This window comes from Scyliorhinus torazame, chromosome 18 (assembly GCF_047496885.1).
Source record: "Scyliorhinus torazame isolate Kashiwa2021f chromosome 18, sScyTor2.1, whole genome shotgun sequence".
NCBI lineage: Eukaryota > Metazoa > Chordata > Chondrichthyes > Carcharhiniformes > Scyliorhinidae > Scyliorhinus > Scyliorhinus torazame.
The window spans coordinates 22,437,326-22,457,156 of record NC_092724.1 but is presented as its reverse complement, the minus strand read 5'-3'; the positions used below and the strand labels follow the sequence as shown (position 1 = coordinate 22,457,156).

The following is a 19,831-nucleotide window of genomic DNA, read 5'->3' as shown; positions in this document are numbered from 1 at the left end:
CTTTGTGTTTCAGTGCCTCCCGGTGGTGATCACGAAGGCTTTTTTTAAAAGGATTGAAAAGAGCATCATGGGTTTTGTGTGGGCCGGGAAGACCCCGAGAGTGAGGAAGGGATTCTTACAGCGTAGCAGGGATAGGGGGGGGCTGGCACTACCGAGCCTAAGTGAGTATTATTGGGCCGCTAATATTTCAATGGTGAGTAAGTGGATGGGAGAGGAGGAGGGAGCGGCGTGGAAGAGATTAGAGAGGGCGTCCTGTAGGGGGACTAGCCTACAGGCTATGGTGACAGCCCCATTGCCGTTCTCACCGAGGAACTACACCACAAGCCCGGTGGTGGTGGCTACACTGAAGATTTGGGGACAGTGGAGACGGCATAGGGGAAAGACTGGAGCCTTGGGGGGGGTCCCCGATAAGAAACAACCATAGGTTTGCCCCGGGGGGAATGGATGGGAGATATGGAATGTGGCAAAGAGCAGGAATAACGCAACTGAAAGATCTGTTTGTGGATGGGAAGTTCGCGAGTCTGGGAGCGCTGACTGAGAAATATGGGTTGCCCCAAGGGAATGCATTCAGGTATATGCAACTGAGGGCTTTTGCGAGGCAACAGGTGAGGGAATTCCCGCAGCTCCCGACACACGAGGTGCAGGACAGAGTGATCTCAAAGACATGGGTGGGGGATGGTAAGGTGTCAGATATATATAGGGAAATGAGGGACAAATGGGGAGACTATGGTAGATGAACTAAAAGGGAAATGGGAAGAAGAGCTGGGGGAGGAGATCGAGGAGGGGCTGTGGGCAGATGCCCTAAGCAGGGTAAACTCGTCGTCCTCGTGTGCCAGGCTAAGCCTGATTCAGTTTAAGGTATTACACAGGGCGCATATGACTGGAGCACGGCTCAGTAAATTTTTTGGGGTGGAGGATAGGTGTGCGAGGTGCTCGAGAAGCCCAGCGAATCATACCCATATGTTTTGGTCATGCCCGGCACTACAGGGGTTTTGGATGGGGGTGACAAAGGTGCTTTCAAAAGTAGTGGGGGTCTGGGTCGAACCAAGCTGGGGGTTGGCTATATTTGGGGTTGCACAAGAGCCGGGAGTGCAGGAGGCGAGAGAGGCCGATGTTTTGGCCTTTGCGTCCCTCGTAGCCCGGCGCAGGATATTGTTAATGTGGAAAGAAGCCAAGCCCCCGGGGGTGGATACCTGGATAAATGACATGGCAGGGTTTATAAAGCTAGAGCGGATTAAGTTCGTTCTAAGGGGGTCGGCTCAAGGGTTCACCAGGTGGTGGCAACCGTTCGTCGAATACCTCGCAGAAAGATAGATGGAATGGAAAAAAGAAGGCAGCAGCAGCAGCCCAGGATCGGAGGGAGGGGGGGGGGGAGGAGGAACCAGAAGGACTCTCAGGGTTGTTAATATATACTGTATAATATGTATCGGTCGTTGCTACAGATAATTATATATTGGACTGTTAAATTATATTTTTGGAGAGTGTTACTTGTGATAAGGCAGTTGCCAATTGGGGTTAGTTTTCATTTTTGTTATTTATTATTTATTCATTTTTTGTTTTGTTTATAAAATAGGTCATTGTTATTTGTGTTGTTATAATATTGTGTAAAGGATGCACAATGTACTGTGTTGGTTGACCAAAAATTTTCAATAAAATATTTATTAAAAAAAAAAAATTAATCATAGATTATCACAGAATTTACAGTGCAGAAGGAGGCCATTTGGCCCATCGAGTCTGCGCCGGCTCTTGGAAAGAGCACCCTACCCAAGGTCAACACCTCCACCCAACACTAAGGGCAATTTTGGACACTAAGGGCAATTTATCATGGCCAATCCACCTAACCTGCACATCTTTGGACTTCACACGTTTTTTTCTTCCTTTGAGAATCACGGGGAAGTGTTCGAAGGAATAGCAGGTAGATAATCAGCCCAGAGCGTGACTTGAACCTGGAGTTTCTAGCTTAGAGGCTGGTGCTCTCCTTTCCAAGCCACAAGACATCCAAAACTGAGATTGATTTTTGTTACACAAGGGTGTTAGGTTTATGGAACAAGGCAAGTAGATGGATAAAAATACAGACCACTTCTTTGCTACTTAAAAGTCAAGTCAGAGATTTTGCATTCAAAATAAATTGCTTCCACGCACCCTAAATCGCCAATTGATTCCATATTTGAGCTAATTTTTTTTGTTGGAGAGATCATTCAGTTGTATTCTCTCATCTTTTCACTACATCGCCCTTCACTCTCTACCTTAAAAACTCTTGTGGGAGCAAGATTTTTATTCGGACTTTTCAGAAGATAGTTGGGTGTCCGTTCTCTCTTGTGCACACTCCTCATCTATCTGTGAAAGACGTGGGTTGCTACAATTTAAACTCTTGCACCGTACCCACCTAACCAAAGTTAAATTAGCTAAGATTTATCAAAATTTTGATTTGACCTGTGACAAATGCCGTACTGCCCCAGCCCTTCTAATTCATATGTACGGCCTAAATTGATTTGGTTTTGGGCAAAAGGTTTTACATCATTCTCGCATATCGAACAGTGAGCTTTGCGCACGAGCAGTGGAAGAGGCCACGCACGACCAGTGGGAGAGCCCACACCCGGAGGGAGGCACAGACAGAGGGCGATTTAAACTTGGGAATTTGAAGCAGAATGGGGATTCAGTACAGAGCGGGAAGAGGTGCTCTTGCTTTTTCTCCTTGCTGTGTAACTTTTAAAATCTTCAGAGAGGGGTCTTGCCCTGCTGCAGCTGAGGCTAAAAGGGAGAGAGCTGATTAGTTAGTAGTGGGTAAAGGTGGTAAGTCTTCAGAACTTTTATAATTTATAGTTTGAACGTGGTTTATAATCTGTAAGGGCTTCTGGTTATAAATTGCTTTGAGACTGAGTTAATGAGGAGAGATCTACAAAAAAAGTTATACGAAACAAATTACAATTAAAACACCAAATTAAAAACTAATTAAACAAAATAGAGATGGAGGGTAAAGTAATGTGTGTTTCCTGCATAATGTGGTGTAGTGAGTGTTGGTTGCTTGGGGAACTTCGGGTCAGAGTTGATGAGGTGGATTCTGAGCTTCGGGCGCTGTGACAGAGCGGGGAAGGGAGAGGTACCTGGACACTGTGTTTCAGCAAGCAGTCACATCCCTTAGAATAACTAATTTAAATTCGGCCAGTGATCAGGGACAGGGATGTGTGGCTGCGAGTGAGGCAGGTAGAGGGATCCAGGAGGTAGGGTTGCAGGGGCGTCAGCCCTTGTCCCTGTCCAACAGGTTTGAGATGCTTGCTCCCAGTGTGGACGGGAGCGGGACTGCAGAGAAGATGAGCAAACTGACCACAGCACCGTGGTACAGGGAGCCATTCAAGTGGGGGAGAGTGTAGCAGTCGAGGAGTATTCTCCCTAAGATCTTTCTGATTAGTTGAGGTTGTAAGCTACCAGACAAGGTCTTGTCAATATCTAAAGTAAGACTCACTGTTTGGGATGTCTAATTATAGTATCAACAATGTTTCTTGCTTTCACTACCTTCAGTATACGAGATAGACTATCACTTAGGGGACTATCTTATCCTTAACTTCAACTAAATCTTTCTTATTCTGAGAGCCGGGTATGGGTAAGTCATCCTCCAGTAGCCTCAGAGGTGAGAATATGATGAGCCTTAGTTAAATGTCACACTTATTTATGAAAATAGACACGGATCTGTATGGTAAAATATATACACAATTTATTTAAAGAATAAGGGTAATACAAGTTTTTAATAAATGATACAGTTCGGCAAATACTGGATATGTGATGAGTTAGCCTTTGAACTCCCTAACTACATAATTGATTAGGCTATAAACAATTCATACTTACAACGGCTAGTAGCCTCGGAGTTCAATACTCAATCAATAGCAGAACTCTACGAGTCGAGATAAAGGCAGCGGCTTGGTCAGGTAAACGCTCAGCAATCTCCTAAACAGCTCTCTAAGCGAATCTTTTTTCACAGCCTTTTGCTTAAACATTTACATGGTTTTCTTACTTAGGGAGTCGAAGGGAGGTTTAGCAGAGCACCTGCTTCTGAAGATACTAGATCAACTCCCAACAGTTATTTCTAGACAAACAGTAGCCTCCCTTAGTTGGCAAGGTCACTAGACAAGCAGTAGCCTCCCTTAGTTGGCAAGGCTTATTTCTAGACAAGGCCACTAGACTTAATGAGCTCACTGCAGCTGGGCTTTTACAAAGATGATGTCTGTAATACTTGTTGAAAAACATTATTGCGATAAGTAATGGTTTACAAGAGATACATGACTTCATCAGTCATCAGTTTTTAATATAGAGTTAATACATGATTTAATATAAAGTCAGTTCTGATCAATTTTTAATATAGAGTGGATACCGCCACAAGAGAAAAGAAATGTAGTCTTAATAGGGGATGGTCAGGGCAGCACGGTGGCCTAGTGATTAGCACAGCTGCCTCACGCCGCTGAGGTCCCAGGTTCGATCCCGGCTCTGGGTCACTGTCACTGTACATTCTCCCCGTGTCTGCGTGGGTTTCTCCCCCACAACCCAAAAATGTGCAGGTGGATTGACCACACTAAATTGCCCCTTAATTGGAAAAAATAATTGGGTAATCTAAATTTATTAAAAAAAATAAAATAGGGGATGGTATAGTTAGGGGCATTGACACTTCTCTATGATCAGGATCGAGAATCCCGAAGGTTGTGTTGTCTGTCTGGTGCTCGGGTTTGGGGTATCTCATCTGGGCCTCAGGGGAACGTGGAGTGGGAGGGTACAAATGCTGTTGTCGTGGTCCACGTAGGTACCAACAACATACCAACCTCACACTTTTCCACATTGTATTCCATCTGCCACTTCTTTGCCCACTCTCCTAACCTGTCCTAGTCCTTCTGCAGCCCGCCTGCTTCCTCAATACTACCTGCCTCTCTGCATATCTTTGTATCATCTGCAAACGTAGCAACAGTGCCCTCCGTTCCTTCTTCCGGATCGGTAATGTATATTGTGAAAAGCTGTGGTCCCAACAATGATGCCTGAGGCACACCACTAGTCACTGGCTGCCATCCTAAAAAAGACCCCATTATCCCCACTCTTTGCCTTCTGCCAGTCAGCCAATCCTCTATCCATGCCAGCATCTTACCCTTAACACCATGGGCTCTTAACTTATTTAACAGCCTCCTATACGGCACCTTGTTAAAGGCCTTCTGGAAATCTAAATAAATCACGTCCACTGGTTCTCCTCTGTCTAACTTCCTTGTTATCTCCTCAAAGAACTCTAACAGATTTGTCAGGCATGATCTCCCTTTGACGAAGGCATGCTGACTCAGTCCTATTTTATCATGCACTTCCAAGTACTCCGCAATCTCATCTTTAATAATGGACTTTAAAATCTTACCAATGACCAAAGTCAGGCTAACCGGCCTCTAATGTCCCGTCTTCTGCCTCCCTCCCTTCTTAAACAGGAGTCTTACATTAGCCATTTTCCAGTCCTCATTTATCTTATTTCGTATATGGTGTGCATTTAGGTACAACACTCTCAGTCCTGCACTGAATGCTCCCCTTCTCATATTTGTCCCCTTTTTTGCTCTACCTGAAGCTAAGATTCCACCACTTTCTATACTCTCTGTTCTATTACATGTTCTGGAAACTTTACTAACCTCTCCTGAGCCCTTGACCCCTTTAACTCGTTTAAAGTCCTCGTTGTTAACCTGCACGTCTACCTTCTCCTTTAACTTAGGTCCCAGCATGATTCAGATGAAGACCGTCCCATCGGAACAGTACCCCTCTTTCCTAGTACTGGTGCCAATGTCCCACAAATTCAAACCCATTTCTCCCACACCAATCTTTGAGCCACGCATTCACCTCCTTAATCTTATTGACCCTGTGCCAATTATGGCTCCGGTAGTAATCCAGAGATTATTATCTTTTTGATTCTGCTTTTTGATTTAGCTCCTAGCTGTTCATACTTCCTTAGCAGAACCTCTGTCCTTGTTCTACCTATGTTATGCACTTTGGAAGGAGGAAAGGAGGGAAAGACTATTTTCTAAATGGGAAGATGCTGAGGAAATCAGAAACACAAAGGGACTTGGGAGTCCTTGTTCAAGATTCTCTTCAGGTGAATGAGCAGGTTCAGTTGGCAGTTCTGAAGGCAAATGCAATGTTAGCATTCATGTCAAGAGGGCTAGAATACAAGACCAGGGATGTACTTCTGAGGCTGTATAAGGCTCTGGTCAGATTCTATTTGGAGTATTGTGAGCAGTTTTGGGCCCCATATCTAAGGAAGGATGTGCTGGCCTTGGAAAGGCTCCAGAGGAGGTTCACAAGAATGATCCCTGGAATGAAGAGCTTGTCGTATGAGGAACGATTGAGGACTCTGGGTCTGTACTCGTTGGAGTTTATAAGGATGAGGCAGGAACCTTATTGAAACTTACAGGATGCTGCGAGGCCTGGATAGAGTGGACATGGAGAGGATTTTTTTCACTAGTAGGAAAATCTAGACCGAGGACACAGCCTCAGACCGACGGGACGATCCTTTAAAACTGAGATGAAGAGGGATTTCTTCAGCCAGAGGGTGGTGAATCTGTGGAACTCTTTGCTGCAGAAGGCTGTGGAGGCCAAATCACTGGGTGTCTTTAAGACAGAGATAGATAGGTTCTTGATTAACCAAGGGATCAGGAGTTGTGGGGAGACGGCAGGAGAATGGGGGTGAGAAACATATCAGCCATGATTGAATGATGGAGCAGGCCCGATGGGCCGAATAGCCTAATTCTGCTCCTATGTCTTGTGGTCTTATGATCTTCTCCTATTACAGCACTCTTTGGAGTGGGAACAAATGGTATCCCTCTTACCAAAATGCAGACTGAATTGGAAGTAGTCTTGGGTGGGACTTCAATGCATCTTCCTGTTTTGTGCTTTTGACTTGAGAAAGTTTGTCTTTGATTGCAATATTTGACTCCCTAATCCTCAATATTCTTTTTTCCCTGAAGGGGTACCAACAAGCAATAGCAGTAACTCCACCAGCCCCTCAGGGACCCAGGCACAGAAGAGGCAGATTCTGATTGGGAAGCGACCTGGCCTGGGAGTGGCATCCTTGGGAAGCACATTATGTCCGATGAAGAACTACACCCATGCCAAGCAGATGCCAATCGCAGCCCGCCCTAGCGTCTTCCAGTCGCCAGATGATGATGATGAGGAGGAGGATGACGACCTTGAGCAGTGGGCAGAAGTGAAAGGTAACTTGTGTTGCTTAAACTGCACTAATGTGCCTTCCTGTTTAGTGGTTTCTGCTATGCTGTGAAGTTTGCTGAGAGGGTATTTGTTTTACCCCATTTCTTGAAGGCGCTGTCTCGCCCGGAATCCAGTCCATTGGCTCTCTGCGGGAGAAGAAAAAAGAATCAGCTGGGGTCCTACCTGATTGCTATCCAGTCTCCTTTCCATTGCTTATGTTTTTTCCACATTGGTACCCCATTAAATACAAATTGGTTACTGCATTTTCAGCATTGCAGTGCTAGCTGCGCTTCAAAAGGATTTAATTGGCTGTAATTGAGCGACACGATAGCACAGTGGTTAGCACTGATGCTTCATAGCTCCAGGGTCCCGGGTTCAATCCCCGCTTGGGTCACTGTGTGGAGTCTGCACGTTCTCCCTGTGTCTGCATGGGTTTCCTTCGGGTGCTCCGATTTTCTCCCATAAGTCCCGAAAGACGTGCTCGTTAGGTGAATTGGACATTCTGAATTCTCCCTCTGTGTACCCGAATGGAGTGTGACAACTAGCGTATTTTTACAGTAACTTCATTTGTGTTAATGTGACAATAAAGATTATTATTATTATTAAAGAACCGCCTTGGGAAAGACAGTGGGGACTTTTGTACTGCAGTTCCATTATAGTAATAATAATCTTTATTAGTGTCACAAGTAGGCTTACATTAACACTGCAATGAAGTTACTGTGAAAAACTTACATTAGAGGAGGGAACTGGGGAGGAAGGGCAAACTTTTATTTTGTAGCTGATCAGTGATTAAATTATTTGTCATTGGTGCTGTTACTGCACTGGTAATTATATGATGTAGAAAATTAGACAAGATTCCCTTGAGTCAATGCAAAAACTACAGTCGGTGAATGCAAAGGACTTGTGTTTATGTTGTGGCTTTCACAACCTCCTAAAATGCTTTGCAGCTAATGAGTTTTAGGTGTAGTCACTGTTATAATGTAGCTAACATGGCAGCTAATTTGTGCATGCAATGTTCCCACAAATAGTAATAACCAGATCATCTGATTTTCGGTGTTGGTTGAGTGATAAATACTGCCCAGGACATCAGAGGAACTCCTCTTCTCATCTCTGAATCTTTTACGCCACTTGAGAGGCACAAGCATGGCACTCCCTTGGCGTGACACTGGAAGTGTCAGTTTAATTATGTGCTTGAGTCTCTGGAGTGGGTGCTGAGAGCCATAACCTTTATAAGACCTGGGGTTCTGTCTAATTTAAATTGCCACTCTAATCTAAATTGTCAGATTTAAATCAATTGCAATTGTTAGAATGAGATGGGAGCACTTTTCTGAAACAAATCTACATTTTCGACTGGCTACAGACCACTCTGCATATGAGCATATTGTCACAAGTTTCACAAAATGTATAAAGTTAATTGCGATAAGTACAAAATGCAATACCTAACAGTAGCAGTGGAACACTGGCTCAAAGCCTCTGGCCGATTGTGGTGCTGTCTCTTATTGTTTTGTTGACCAAAGTCTATATTTTTAGTCTCCTTGCTGCTTATTAACCCTTGCTAGCCACTACCTCTATGCAGTGGTATCCCCAATCTCTGATTAGTCCAGATGACACGTGGTTAAGTGATGTGTGATTCGGGTCCAACTGTTCTCTTGAGGGAGGTGAGCACAGTAAGAAGTCTTACAACACCAGGTTAGGTTTGTTTCAAATCACTAGCTTTTGGAGCACTGCTCCTTCCTCAACTGAGTGGATATTCACCTGAGGAAGGAGCTGCGCTCCGAAAGCTAGTGATTTGAAACAAACCTGTTGGACTTTAACCTGGTGTTGTAAGACTTCTTACTGTGCTCACCCCAGTCCAATGCCAGCATCTCCACATTAAGGGAGATGGTTACCTTGCTGATATCACTTCCCATGAATTGCTGACTAGTTCCCTAAGATGTCAGCTCACTAGCGGGAATATCCTTGTCATTGCAACTTTTCCCGATTATTTTATAAAGTTTATAACTTTCCACTGAGATAACGAGGCGTCACAAGGTAATTTGTGTCTGTTTATTTACAATAAGAGGATGTGTGGTGTCACTTCCTCGTGATCGATGCTTCCGGCTCATTTAGATTTATTGTCACGTATACCATCCCAGGATGCCTAATTGTTACACCTTGGGCATTCTGGAGAATTCAGATGTCTTTATGTGGCTTCCTAGTGACTGCTGATGCCTGGAACAAGTTACTTAAAAAAAAAAAATCTATGATGCACAATTTAAACTAATATACCAATTATAAAATTACAACAGTACATATAAAGTCTGTGCATGGAGATGATTGTTTAAAGTTGAGGGAGCGCAGTATACATTACTATGAGAAATGGAAGTCACAAGTACAAGCTACAAAACCACAGCAATGAGTAGGTCTGTTGTATGCTTTGAAGGGAAGTGTCTGTTTCTCTTTAAGGCACTTGGGTAAGTTAAATATTTAAGACTGTTATGTCTGCAGGATTGATGCTAGGAGGCACGGAGGCTGACAAATTAAAGGAGCTCTATTAATGCAGTGTGTGCAGTACAGGCTCTCTTTTTTTTAAATGTAAATTTTGAGTACCCAATTCATTTTTTCCAATTAAGAGGCAATTTAGCGTGACCAATCCACCTACCCTTCACATCTTTGGATTGTGGGGGCAAAACCCACGCAGACACGGGGAGAATGTGCAAACTCCACACGGACAGTGACCCAGGGCTGGGATCGAACCTAAGACCTCGGTGCCTTGAGGCATGAGTGCTAACCTCTGTGCCACCGTGCTGCCCCCAGCCTCCTTTTTTACTCTGCACAGTTACTCGTGATCGGTGACACCTGCATGTATCATTATGCTGTGCCCAATGCAGCTTCAGTGCTGCTGCTCCGAAATCAATATAAATACATAACAAGGCATAGAATTGTAGCTCAAGACTTTAAGCTATTTTACTTTGCACAATACACTTCTGTGAGGAAAAATGTCAAACCATTCCCCAGAATCCAATCTCTGCCGCATTTGCGACACTTTCCTTTGGCCTAAGGCAATATGGTGCATTTCACTTGTCAAGGAGGACTATACCTAAAAAGATGAGGCTCTCATGGTGTGATACTAGTGCCAAACACATTGATTAATACTTTGACTCCTTGATAACTGCAGATAACTAAAACTAATTATTAAAGATAGGTTTCTCTGCACCCTCTGACTCCGAGCTACCCACTGGACTATGACTGGTGTATGCTAAGCCCAACGTGAATAAGGACCAATGAAGCTCCTATTTCCACTCTGGAGGAAAGGAACATAAATGGCAAATTTCCATAGTTTCAGAAAGAATGGATTAAAATGAAGAATCCTTCCTACAGGCTAGGATTTGATTATTCAAAGAAGAGGGGGGTGAGTTCTCCTCTACGTCTTGGAACTTCTGTGTTTCAATCCACATCACTGAAACAGATGATCTGATCGTTAATCATATTGCTGTTTGTGGGAGCTTGTTGTATCCACATTCGGGCCTTACACAGTGACTGCAGCTCCGAAGTCTTGAGTTGTCCTGGAAATGTTTTGAGATATTCTGAAGTCGTGAAATGTGCTATATAAATGTAGTGCCAAAGGGAGAGTTAGGAACATTTTGAAAAGGGATATGTGCCAGTGGAAATTCGATGTAGAATCTTTTTGGAGTGGGTGTCCCTAATCAATGGCTGTCAAGAAAGTGCACTTCTCCAGCAGATTGCCAGTGGAGCTAATATCAAGGGTCCAGCCCTGTATTGAAAGGAGACAACTGTCTCCATGTTTTGGCAAAGAATCCCCCAAAAGTTAAGAGCAAGAAGGTTTCATTATTTTTCTCCTCTTTTGCCTCCATGTCCCCTTTCCTGACATCCCTGATTCTTGCTGGGGATTCAGTTCCACAGATATGGTACCTCCATCATGTGACATATAGATAGGTGCTGGTAGCCGGGTATTGAGCCTTTCGAAATATCACAGCTGAGTGTGATCCTGTCCTTGGTTTGCACGTGCACTCCCTGACATTAATCATCATTAGTGATTGAGGGAGGAAACCGGAGCTGATTTCCGTTTCCCACCCGAGACATTTGAGGCTTCAACAACTATCCCGGCTTAGACCCGCTAACCACAGCCCACAAATCGAACAAATGCGTCTGTAACACAACAAACCTTGACTTTATTTACACGAAGTTACTTGGGGAGCAGTCCTTTGTGTGTATTGAGTAGGTTGACGGAGTGAATACTTTTGTTTTCTCTCAGTAACAAATCCAATGCCAGCAGGGGGTGTTTTACGTCATAAATGTTTTCAATATTAGCTTCAACCTTGATTTAACCCGCCCTTTTCCTGTATCCTGCTCTTACCCCAACCATGCTTGTAGACCTTGTTTGCTGTTGACTGTTGGGTGTGTGAGTTGAACTCAAGTACTGATAGCCTGCTTAAAGTTTCACCCCCAGAGGAGCCAGAAATCCGGAGCGTCGCTGAAAAGTTGGCGAAATATGTAGCGGATGGGGGCCGTGAGGTTGAAAAGCTCGCCATTCAGAACAACAGGGATAACCCTGCCTTCTCGTGAGTATCATCGTTCTCTTCCATCAGTCAATGATGTAGCTTACATAAAACAGGAACAGGATCGCATTGGTGCCCGTGTTACAGCTCCTGTCGGTGCCCGCGTTCGCAGCGCCTGTCGGTGCCCGCGTTCGCAGCGCCTGTCGGTGCCCGCGTTCGCAGCGCCTGTCGGTGCCCGCGTTCGCAGCGCCTGTCGGTGCCCGCGTTCGCAGCGCCTGTCGGTGCCCGCGTTCGCAGCGCCTGTCGGTGCCCGCGTTCGCAGCGCCTGTCGGTGCCCGCGTTCGCAGCGCCTGTCGGTGCCCGCGTTCGCAGCGCCTGTCGGTGCCCGCGTTCGCAGCGCCTGTCGGTGCCCGCGTTCGCAGCGCCTGTCGGTGCCCGCGTTCGCAGCGCCTGTCGGTGCCCGCGTTCGCAGCGCCTGTCGGTGCCCGCGTTCGCAGCGCCTGTCGGTGCCCGCGTTCGCAGCGCCTGTCGGTGCCCGCGTTCGCAGCGCCTGTCGGTGCCCGCGTTCGCAGCGCCTGTCGGTGCCCGCGTTCGCAGCGCCTGTCGGTGCCCGCGTTCGCAGCGCCTGTCGGTGCCCGCGTTCGCAGCGCCTGTCGGTGCCCGCGTTCGCAGCGCCTGTCGGTGCCCGCGTTCGCAGCGCCTGTCGGTGCCCGCGTTCGCAGCGCCTGTCGGTGCCCGCGTTCGCAGCGCCTGTCGGTGCCCGCGTTCGCAGCGCCTGTCGGTGCCCGCGTTCGCAGCGCCTGTCGGTGCCCGCGTTCGCAGCGCCTGTCGGTGCCCGCGTTCGCAGCGCCTGTCGGTGCCCGCGTTCGCAGCGCCTGTCGGCGCCCGCGTTCGCAGCGCCTGTCGGCGCCCGCGTTCGCAGCGCCTGTCGGCGCCCGCGTTCGCAGCGCCTGTCGGCGCCCGCGTTCGCAGCGCCTGTCGGCGCCCGCGTTCGCAGCGCCTGTCGGTGCCCGCGTTCGCAGCGCCTGTCGGTGCCCGCGTTCGCAGCGCCTGTCGGTGCCCGCGTTCGCAGCGCCTGTCGGTGCCCGCGTTCGCAGCGCCTGTCGGTGCCCGCGTTCGCAGCGCCTGTCGGTGCCCGCGTTCGCAGCGCCTGTCGGTGCCCGCGTTCGCAGCGCCTGTCGGTGCCCGCGTTCGCAGCGCCTGTCGGTGCCCGCGTTCGCAGCGCCTGTCGGTGCCCGCGTTCGCAGATCCGGTCCCTTGACAGCTCTCCAGACCGGTCTGATGGTAGTACAGTCAGGGAAATGCAAACTGATGGAGCTGATTTGTTTGGCCCAAGGGCGGTGGAACAAATGAGGATGTGGGTGAATAAATACCCTGTAAGAAGCTTGTCGTGTTCTGTATAATGCTGCGGAGACCACCTGCTGGGGTTTCTTCACAGGAGAAAGATGCTGAAAATAATTTCCTCCACCTTTGCAGGTTTTTGTATGATCGCAACAGCCGAGCTTTTCTTTATTACAAAAAAAAGGTGGCTGAAATCAAACGAGAGAAACTGTCTGGGCTGTCAGTGCCCAGGTCACCTGTGCCAACCTCCACCACCCCGCCGTCTTCAGTGCCAAAAGGTAGGAGAATCGGAAGGAGACAATCTCTGTCTTTAAGACTGAACCTCATGCGTAAAGATTCAAAACTGTGCACACTTCAGAGGGCAGTGTTCCAAAGTGGGTTGTTCGATTGACCTTTCACCCCTCCCACATGGATTGAAATCCAGCCAATAGAGCCAGTAGCTTTTTTTCTTAATTGAAAAATGTGGTTGTTTTTTTTAAAAAAAAAGGATAGTCTTAGATATTTGACAGTGCAGTATGCACACTGTCTGAAGAATATCCCCCCCCCCCCCCCCCACGCACACACACACATCCACACACAGTATGCTTCTATATTTGTGCACTGAAGCCAAGTTTAGTTACTTCAATAGATATGTTAACTTCCCTTATGGAGCAGGGGAAATTAGGCCGATTCTTTTTGCCGTTAATCCGTGCTCGAACCGTTGAATTGTTCCAGAGGAGTCTATTCAGCCTATCATGCATGTGTAGCTCTTTTAAAAAGCTATCCAACTAATTCCACTCTCCCTTCTCTTTCCCCATTGCCCTATAAAAACATTCCCTGATTCATTCATCCAATTCTATTTTAGACATTAGTGAATCTTCTTCCAGCACCCTTACAGGCAATGTGGTTCAGATCATAACCCGCATTGTAAAAATGTCTCAAGTGTTCTCTAGACCTTCTGCCAATCATAAGTTTATGTCCTCTGGTTTCTGTCAGTGAAAACAGTTTCTCCTATTCACTCTTACCAAAGCCTACCATAATTTACACACCTCTGGTTAATCTCTCAACTTCCTCTGGAGAACAAGCCCAATTTCTCTAGTCTCTCGACTTAACTAAAATCAATCATCTCTGGAAGCATATTCAGAAATCTCTGCACCCACTCCGAGGCCTTGACACCCTTCCTGGAGTGTTGTGTCCACGATTGGATACTATACTCCAGCTGAGGTGTAACCCACTATTACAAAGGTTTAGCACAATTTCTTTGCTTTTGTGTTCTGTAGAATCATAGGCTAGCATGACACAGAAGGTCCCCCAATTCTCTGTGCATCTATTTGTAAAAGCAAAGATCTATGCTTTTTGAACAACTTTCTTAATTTGTCTTGCCACCTTCAAAGAATTTGCTGCTTCTTAGCGTCTTCACTAAAGTTTCTGATCTGTTGGTACCAAGATACAGCCAGAGAAATTGCACTTTAAATTGGAACAGGAGGAGTCCATTCAGCCCTTTGAGCGTGTCCTTCATTGAATTCGATCATTGTTGATATGCATCTTGACCCCATTTACCCACCTTTGAGCCGTATACTTTGATACCACCCACTCAACAAAAATCTATTTACTCAGTCCCAAATTTCAACAGACTCACAGCGGTGACAGTCCCAGATTTCCACAACCCTTTGTATGAGAAAGTGCTTCCTCACATCAGTCTTGAATGACCGAACTCTAATTTTAAGATTCTGCCCCTTTGGTCTGGATTCCCTCGCCAGATTTCTCTGCATCTATCATCTCAAATCCCTATATTGAAGACCTCGATTAGATCACCCTCTCAACTATCTAAACTAAGGGAATACAAATCAAGTTTGCCACAAAAACAGAAAACCAATTGATTTACTGGTAATCAGTGTCACTGGTTAAGACGTTAATAGTTCTTCATTTTGACTTGATTACATTTGTATTAAAGCATAAATATAAGGTTAGTTAATCTGACCACTTATTAGCGTTCAGGCTAACCTGGGTAGAGTGGACTTGGAGAGGATCTTTTCACTTGTAGGAAAAACTAGAAGCAGAGGACACAGTCTCAGACTAAAGGGACGATCCTTTAAAACAGAGATGAGGAGGAATTTCTTCAGCCAGAGAGTGGTGAATCTGTGGAACTCTATGCCGCAGAAGGCTATGGAGGGCTGAGTGTCTTTAAGACAGAGATAGATAGGTTCTTGATTAATAAGGGGATCAGGGGTTATGAGAAACATATCAGCCCTGATTGAATGGCGGAGCAGACTCGATGGGCCGAGTGGCCTAATTCTGCTCCTGTATCTTATGGTCTTATGTATTGAAGATGAGACTCTGACAGTGAATCAGAGTTTAGAATTAGTGGGATGTTGTGGTTGGTGAATCGAACGGACGTTGGACAGATGCTCCATCAATGGGAGGACGTTGCGATTTATTTTTGCTCCTTGCCTTTTTGTTATTTTCTCCTGTTATTATAGCCAAAGAAATCTATGCTGGTTTTTATGTTCCTCATCATTCTCTTAGTCTCACCATGTCAGCAGATCCTAGTCCTTTTTCTCACAAGGCATTTCCTATTTTTCCGTTAAATGCACCAATATTATTTACCTCAACCATTCCTTGGGATAGCAAATTCCACTTTCTGAATTCCTTATTGGATTTATTAGTGACTGTTTCCTGTCGCATTGTTTCTGTTGGAAGGAAATAATTTATATTAGAAGGGAGGAATTAGTATCTAGCCGTAGATTGGCAGCACAGGGTTAGATATAGATTAAAGCTCCCTCTACACTGTCCCCATCAAACACACCCAGGACAGGTACAGCATGGGGTTAGATATAGATTAAAGCTCCCTCTACACTGTCCCCATCAAACACTCCCAGGACAGGTACAGCACGGGGTTAGATACAGAGTAAAGTTTCCTCTACACTGACCCCATCAAACACTCCCCAGAGCAGATAGAGCAGTGTTAGATATAGACTAAAGCTCCCTCTTCAGAGAAGTAAACTTTTTGGTACACTGTCTACAGAATAACCAGGTAACACCCCGGGAGGTTTGAGAGCTAAGTGCAATTGTGTGAGACACTGTCTCCATTAAACCACTTGAGTGTGATTTAACCGATGCTCTCCCTGTATCCTACTCTTACCTATCCAATCTTGTAGACCTTGTTTGGCTGTTGACTGTTGGGTGTGTGAGTTGAACTCAAGTACTGATAGCCTGCTTAAAGTTTCACCCCCAGAGGATCCGGAGATCCGGAGTGTGATTGAGAAGCTGGCGAAGTTTGTGGCTGACGGGGGTCCGGATGTGGAAGAGATGGCCATTCGGGACAATCGAGACAATCCAGCATTTTGGTAATCACTATTTTATCGTGTTGCCTGGTTTGTGTGGCTTGTGGTCATTTAAGCAACTATAAGAGAAGTTTGCATTAATATAGTGCCTTTCATGCCTTTGGGATATCCCAACGTGCTTCACAGCCAATTAAGTACTTCTGAAGCGTAGCTACTGTTGGGAATTGTAGCGTACGTGACTTAAAAGATAAGAGCTGGAGGAGACCACTAGTCCCTTTCAGTCTGCTCCATCATTCAGTATCATGGCCAATCTTCTATCACAATTCCATATTCCTGTCCTGCCCCATATCCCTTGATTGACTTATTTCCCAAAAATGTATCGATCTCCATCTTTTTTTTAAATTTAGAGTACCCAAATTGTTTTTTCCAATTAAGGGGCAATTTAGTGTGGCCAATCCACCAACCTGCACATCTTTTTTTTTTAATAAGTGTTTTATTAAAGCTTTTCCAACAAACGTTTTTACATAACAAAGATAGAAATACAAATAATAACAAAAATGAACAAAAATTATTAAACAGAACAAGGTGGGTGTTGTCTTCATATAAAACTTACATTATATCAACAGACCCCCCCCCCCCCCCCCCCAGGATGCTGCTGCTGCTGACACTTACTGCTCCCCTAGAAAGTCAAGGGAAGGTTGCCACCGCCGGGAGAACCCCATCAAGGACCCTCTCAAGGCGAACTTTATTCGCTCCAGGCCGAGGAACCCCGCCATATCACTAACCCAGGTCTCCACACTCGGGGGTTTCAAGTCCCTCCACATTAACAAGATCCGTCTCCGGGCTACCAGGGAGGAAAAGGCCAGTACCTCGGCCTCTTTCGCTTCCTGCACTCCCGGATCCTCCGACACCCCAGATATCGCTACTATTGTACTCGCCTTCACCTGAGTGTCCAAAATTCTAGACATCAACCTCGCAAACCCCTGCCTTAATTCTTTAAGCGGCGGGCATGCCCAAAAACATATGGACGTGGTTCGCCGGACTCCCTGCACATCTCGGGCACCTGTCCTCCACCCCAAAAAACGTACTCATTCTTGCCGCCGTTATATGCGCCCGATGCACCACCTTAAACTGAATTAAACTGAGCCTGGCACATGATGAAGAGGAGTTCACCCTGCCCTGGGCGTCGGCCCACAGGCCCTCATCCAGCTCCTCCTCCCACTTGCCCTTCAACTCCTCCACTGAGGCTTCCTCCACCTCCTGCAGCTCCTGATAAATGTCTGACACCTTCCCCTCCCCTACCCAGATGCCAGACACCACCCTGTCCTCCCGGGGGCAGGCCGAACTTCTCCTCCAGCGCCTGCATGCTGGAGGAAGTCCCGTCTATAAACGGGTCCCCCATCCTCCTCATACCTGCCCGATACCAGCCTTGGAACCCCCCATCCATCCTACCTGGAGCAAATCTATGGTTATTCCGTATCGGGGTCCACACACAGGCCCCCTCCTCCTGCCTGTGTCAGTGCCGCCATCACCACCGGACTTGTGGTGTATCGCGCCGGTGAGAACGGCAGCGGAGCCGTGACTAGTGCCCCCAGGCTGGTGCCTTTGCATGATGCCGCCCCCTCCTCCATCATCCACTTCCTAATCATGGCCACATTGGCCGCCCAATAAGAGCTGCAGAAGTTCGGCAGAGCCAGTTGATGGCCCTGTTGAAAGGGCACTACATTCGCCCAGTAAACCAGGTTTACGCCCGGCATCTGCTAGCGATAAGGCGCCAAATCCCAGGGGAATAGCTGGATGAATTCGACAGCGCGCTCCTGGTACTGGGTAGGAACTGTGACTGCCCGCAAGTTTCAGCCAGCGACCACACAGAACCTTTAATCCAGGAGTCTCCAAGAATGCCCTTTTAACTCGCGGGGTTTTATTCGCCCACACAAATCCCGTAACAATCCTATTCACTCGCTTAAAAAAGGACTTGTGGATGAAAATGGGGAGGCACTGAAAGACGATGAGGAACCTGGGGAGAACCGTCATCTTCACAGTCTGCACCCATCCCGTCAGGGAAAGCGGGAGCATATCCCACCTTTTAAACTCTCCCGCCATCTGCTCCACTAGCCGGGTTAAGTTGAGCCTGTGCAGGGCATCCCAGTTCCTGGCCACTTGTATCCCCAAGTACCGAAAGCTCCTCTCCACTATCTTGAGCGGGAGCTCCCTCAGTCTCTCCTCCTGGCCCCTAGCGTGGACCACGAACAGCTCACTCTTCCCCATGTTCAATTTATACCCCGAGAAGCTCCCAAAGTCCCTCAGGATCCACACGACCTCCCCCATCCCCTCTAGCGGGTCCAAAATGTACAACAACAGGTCATCCGCGTAGAGGGAGACCCGGTGCTCCTCCCCTCCCCCGCGCACCAGTCCCCTCCAATCCCCTGAAGTCCTGAGCGCAATGGCCAACGGCTTAATTGCCAGGGCAAACAGCAACGGGGACAGGGGACACCCCTGCCTTGTCCCCCGGTGCAGCTTGAAATACTCCGACCGTAGCCGGTTCGTGGACACACTCGCTACAGGGGCCTGATACAGCAGCTTGACCCACCCTATGGATCCCTCACCGAATCCAAACCTGCCTAGCGCCTCCCACAAAGGCCTTCTCCACGTCCATTGCAGCCACCACTTCTGCATCCCCCCCCCTCCAAGGGCATCATGATAATATTCAGGATCCTCCTCACATTCGTGTTCAGCTGCCTGCCCTTAACAAAATCCACCTGGTCCTCCCCAATCACTCCCGGGACACAGTCCTCTATTCTGGTGGCCAGAATTTTTGCCAACAGTTTGACGTCTACATTCAGGAGCGATATCGGCCTGTAGGACCCACACTGAAGCGGATCCTTCTTCAAGATAAGCGAAATCAACGCCAGCGACATTGTCGGAGGGAGGATCCCTTTCTCCTTTGCCTCATTGAAGGTTCTCAGCAGGAGCGGGCTCAGTAGCTCTGAGAACTTCTTATAAAATTCTACGGGGAAGCCGTCCGGGCCCAGGGCCTTGCCCGTCTGCATGCCTGCCAGCCCCCTGACTACCTCCTCCAACTCAATTGGAGCCCCCAATCCCTCCACCCGCTCCACTTCCACCCTTGGGAACCTCAACCGGTCCATAAACTGCCTCATCCCTTCCCCCTCCCCAGGGGGTTCCGATTCATATAAGTTCACATAGAACTCCCTGAAGACTTCATTGACCCTCTCTGGGCTCAGCACCATGTTGCCCTCCTTAACTTGCACTCCCCCAATCTCTCTAGCCGCCTCCCTCTTGTGCAGCTGGTGCGCCAGCATCCTACTCGCCTTCTCCCCATACTCGTAGACTGCCCCTTTTCTTTCCTGAACTGCGCCTCCGCCTTCCCCGTGGTCAGCAAGTTGAACTCCGCCTGATGTTTCCGGCGTTCGTTCAGCAGCCCCCCCCCTCTGGGGCCTCCGCGTATCTCCTGTCTACCCGGAGTATCTCTCCCACCAGCCTCTCCCTCTCCGCCCT

At 47.4% G+C, this 19,831-nt stretch overlaps 1 protein-coding gene across 2 annotated transcripts in view; it reads left to right on the top strand.

Annotated features, from left to right (window-relative positions):
• sugp1 (SURP and G patch domain containing 1) overlaps positions 1-19,831 on the top strand; it is a 43,781-nt gene that overhangs the window by 10,083 nt on the left and 13,867 nt on the right. For both annotated transcript variants that reach the window (XM_072482359.1, XM_072482360.1), the window contains exons 4-7: positions 6,972-7,217; positions 11,651-11,774; positions 13,188-13,330; positions 16,255-16,378. In XM_072482359.1, coding sequence (XP_072338460.1) covers positions 6,972-7,217; positions 11,651-11,774; positions 13,188-13,330; positions 16,255-16,378 — 637 coding nt within the window. The remainder of the gene's footprint in view (positions 1-6,971; positions 7,218-11,650; positions 11,775-13,187; positions 13,331-16,254; positions 16,379-19,831) is intronic.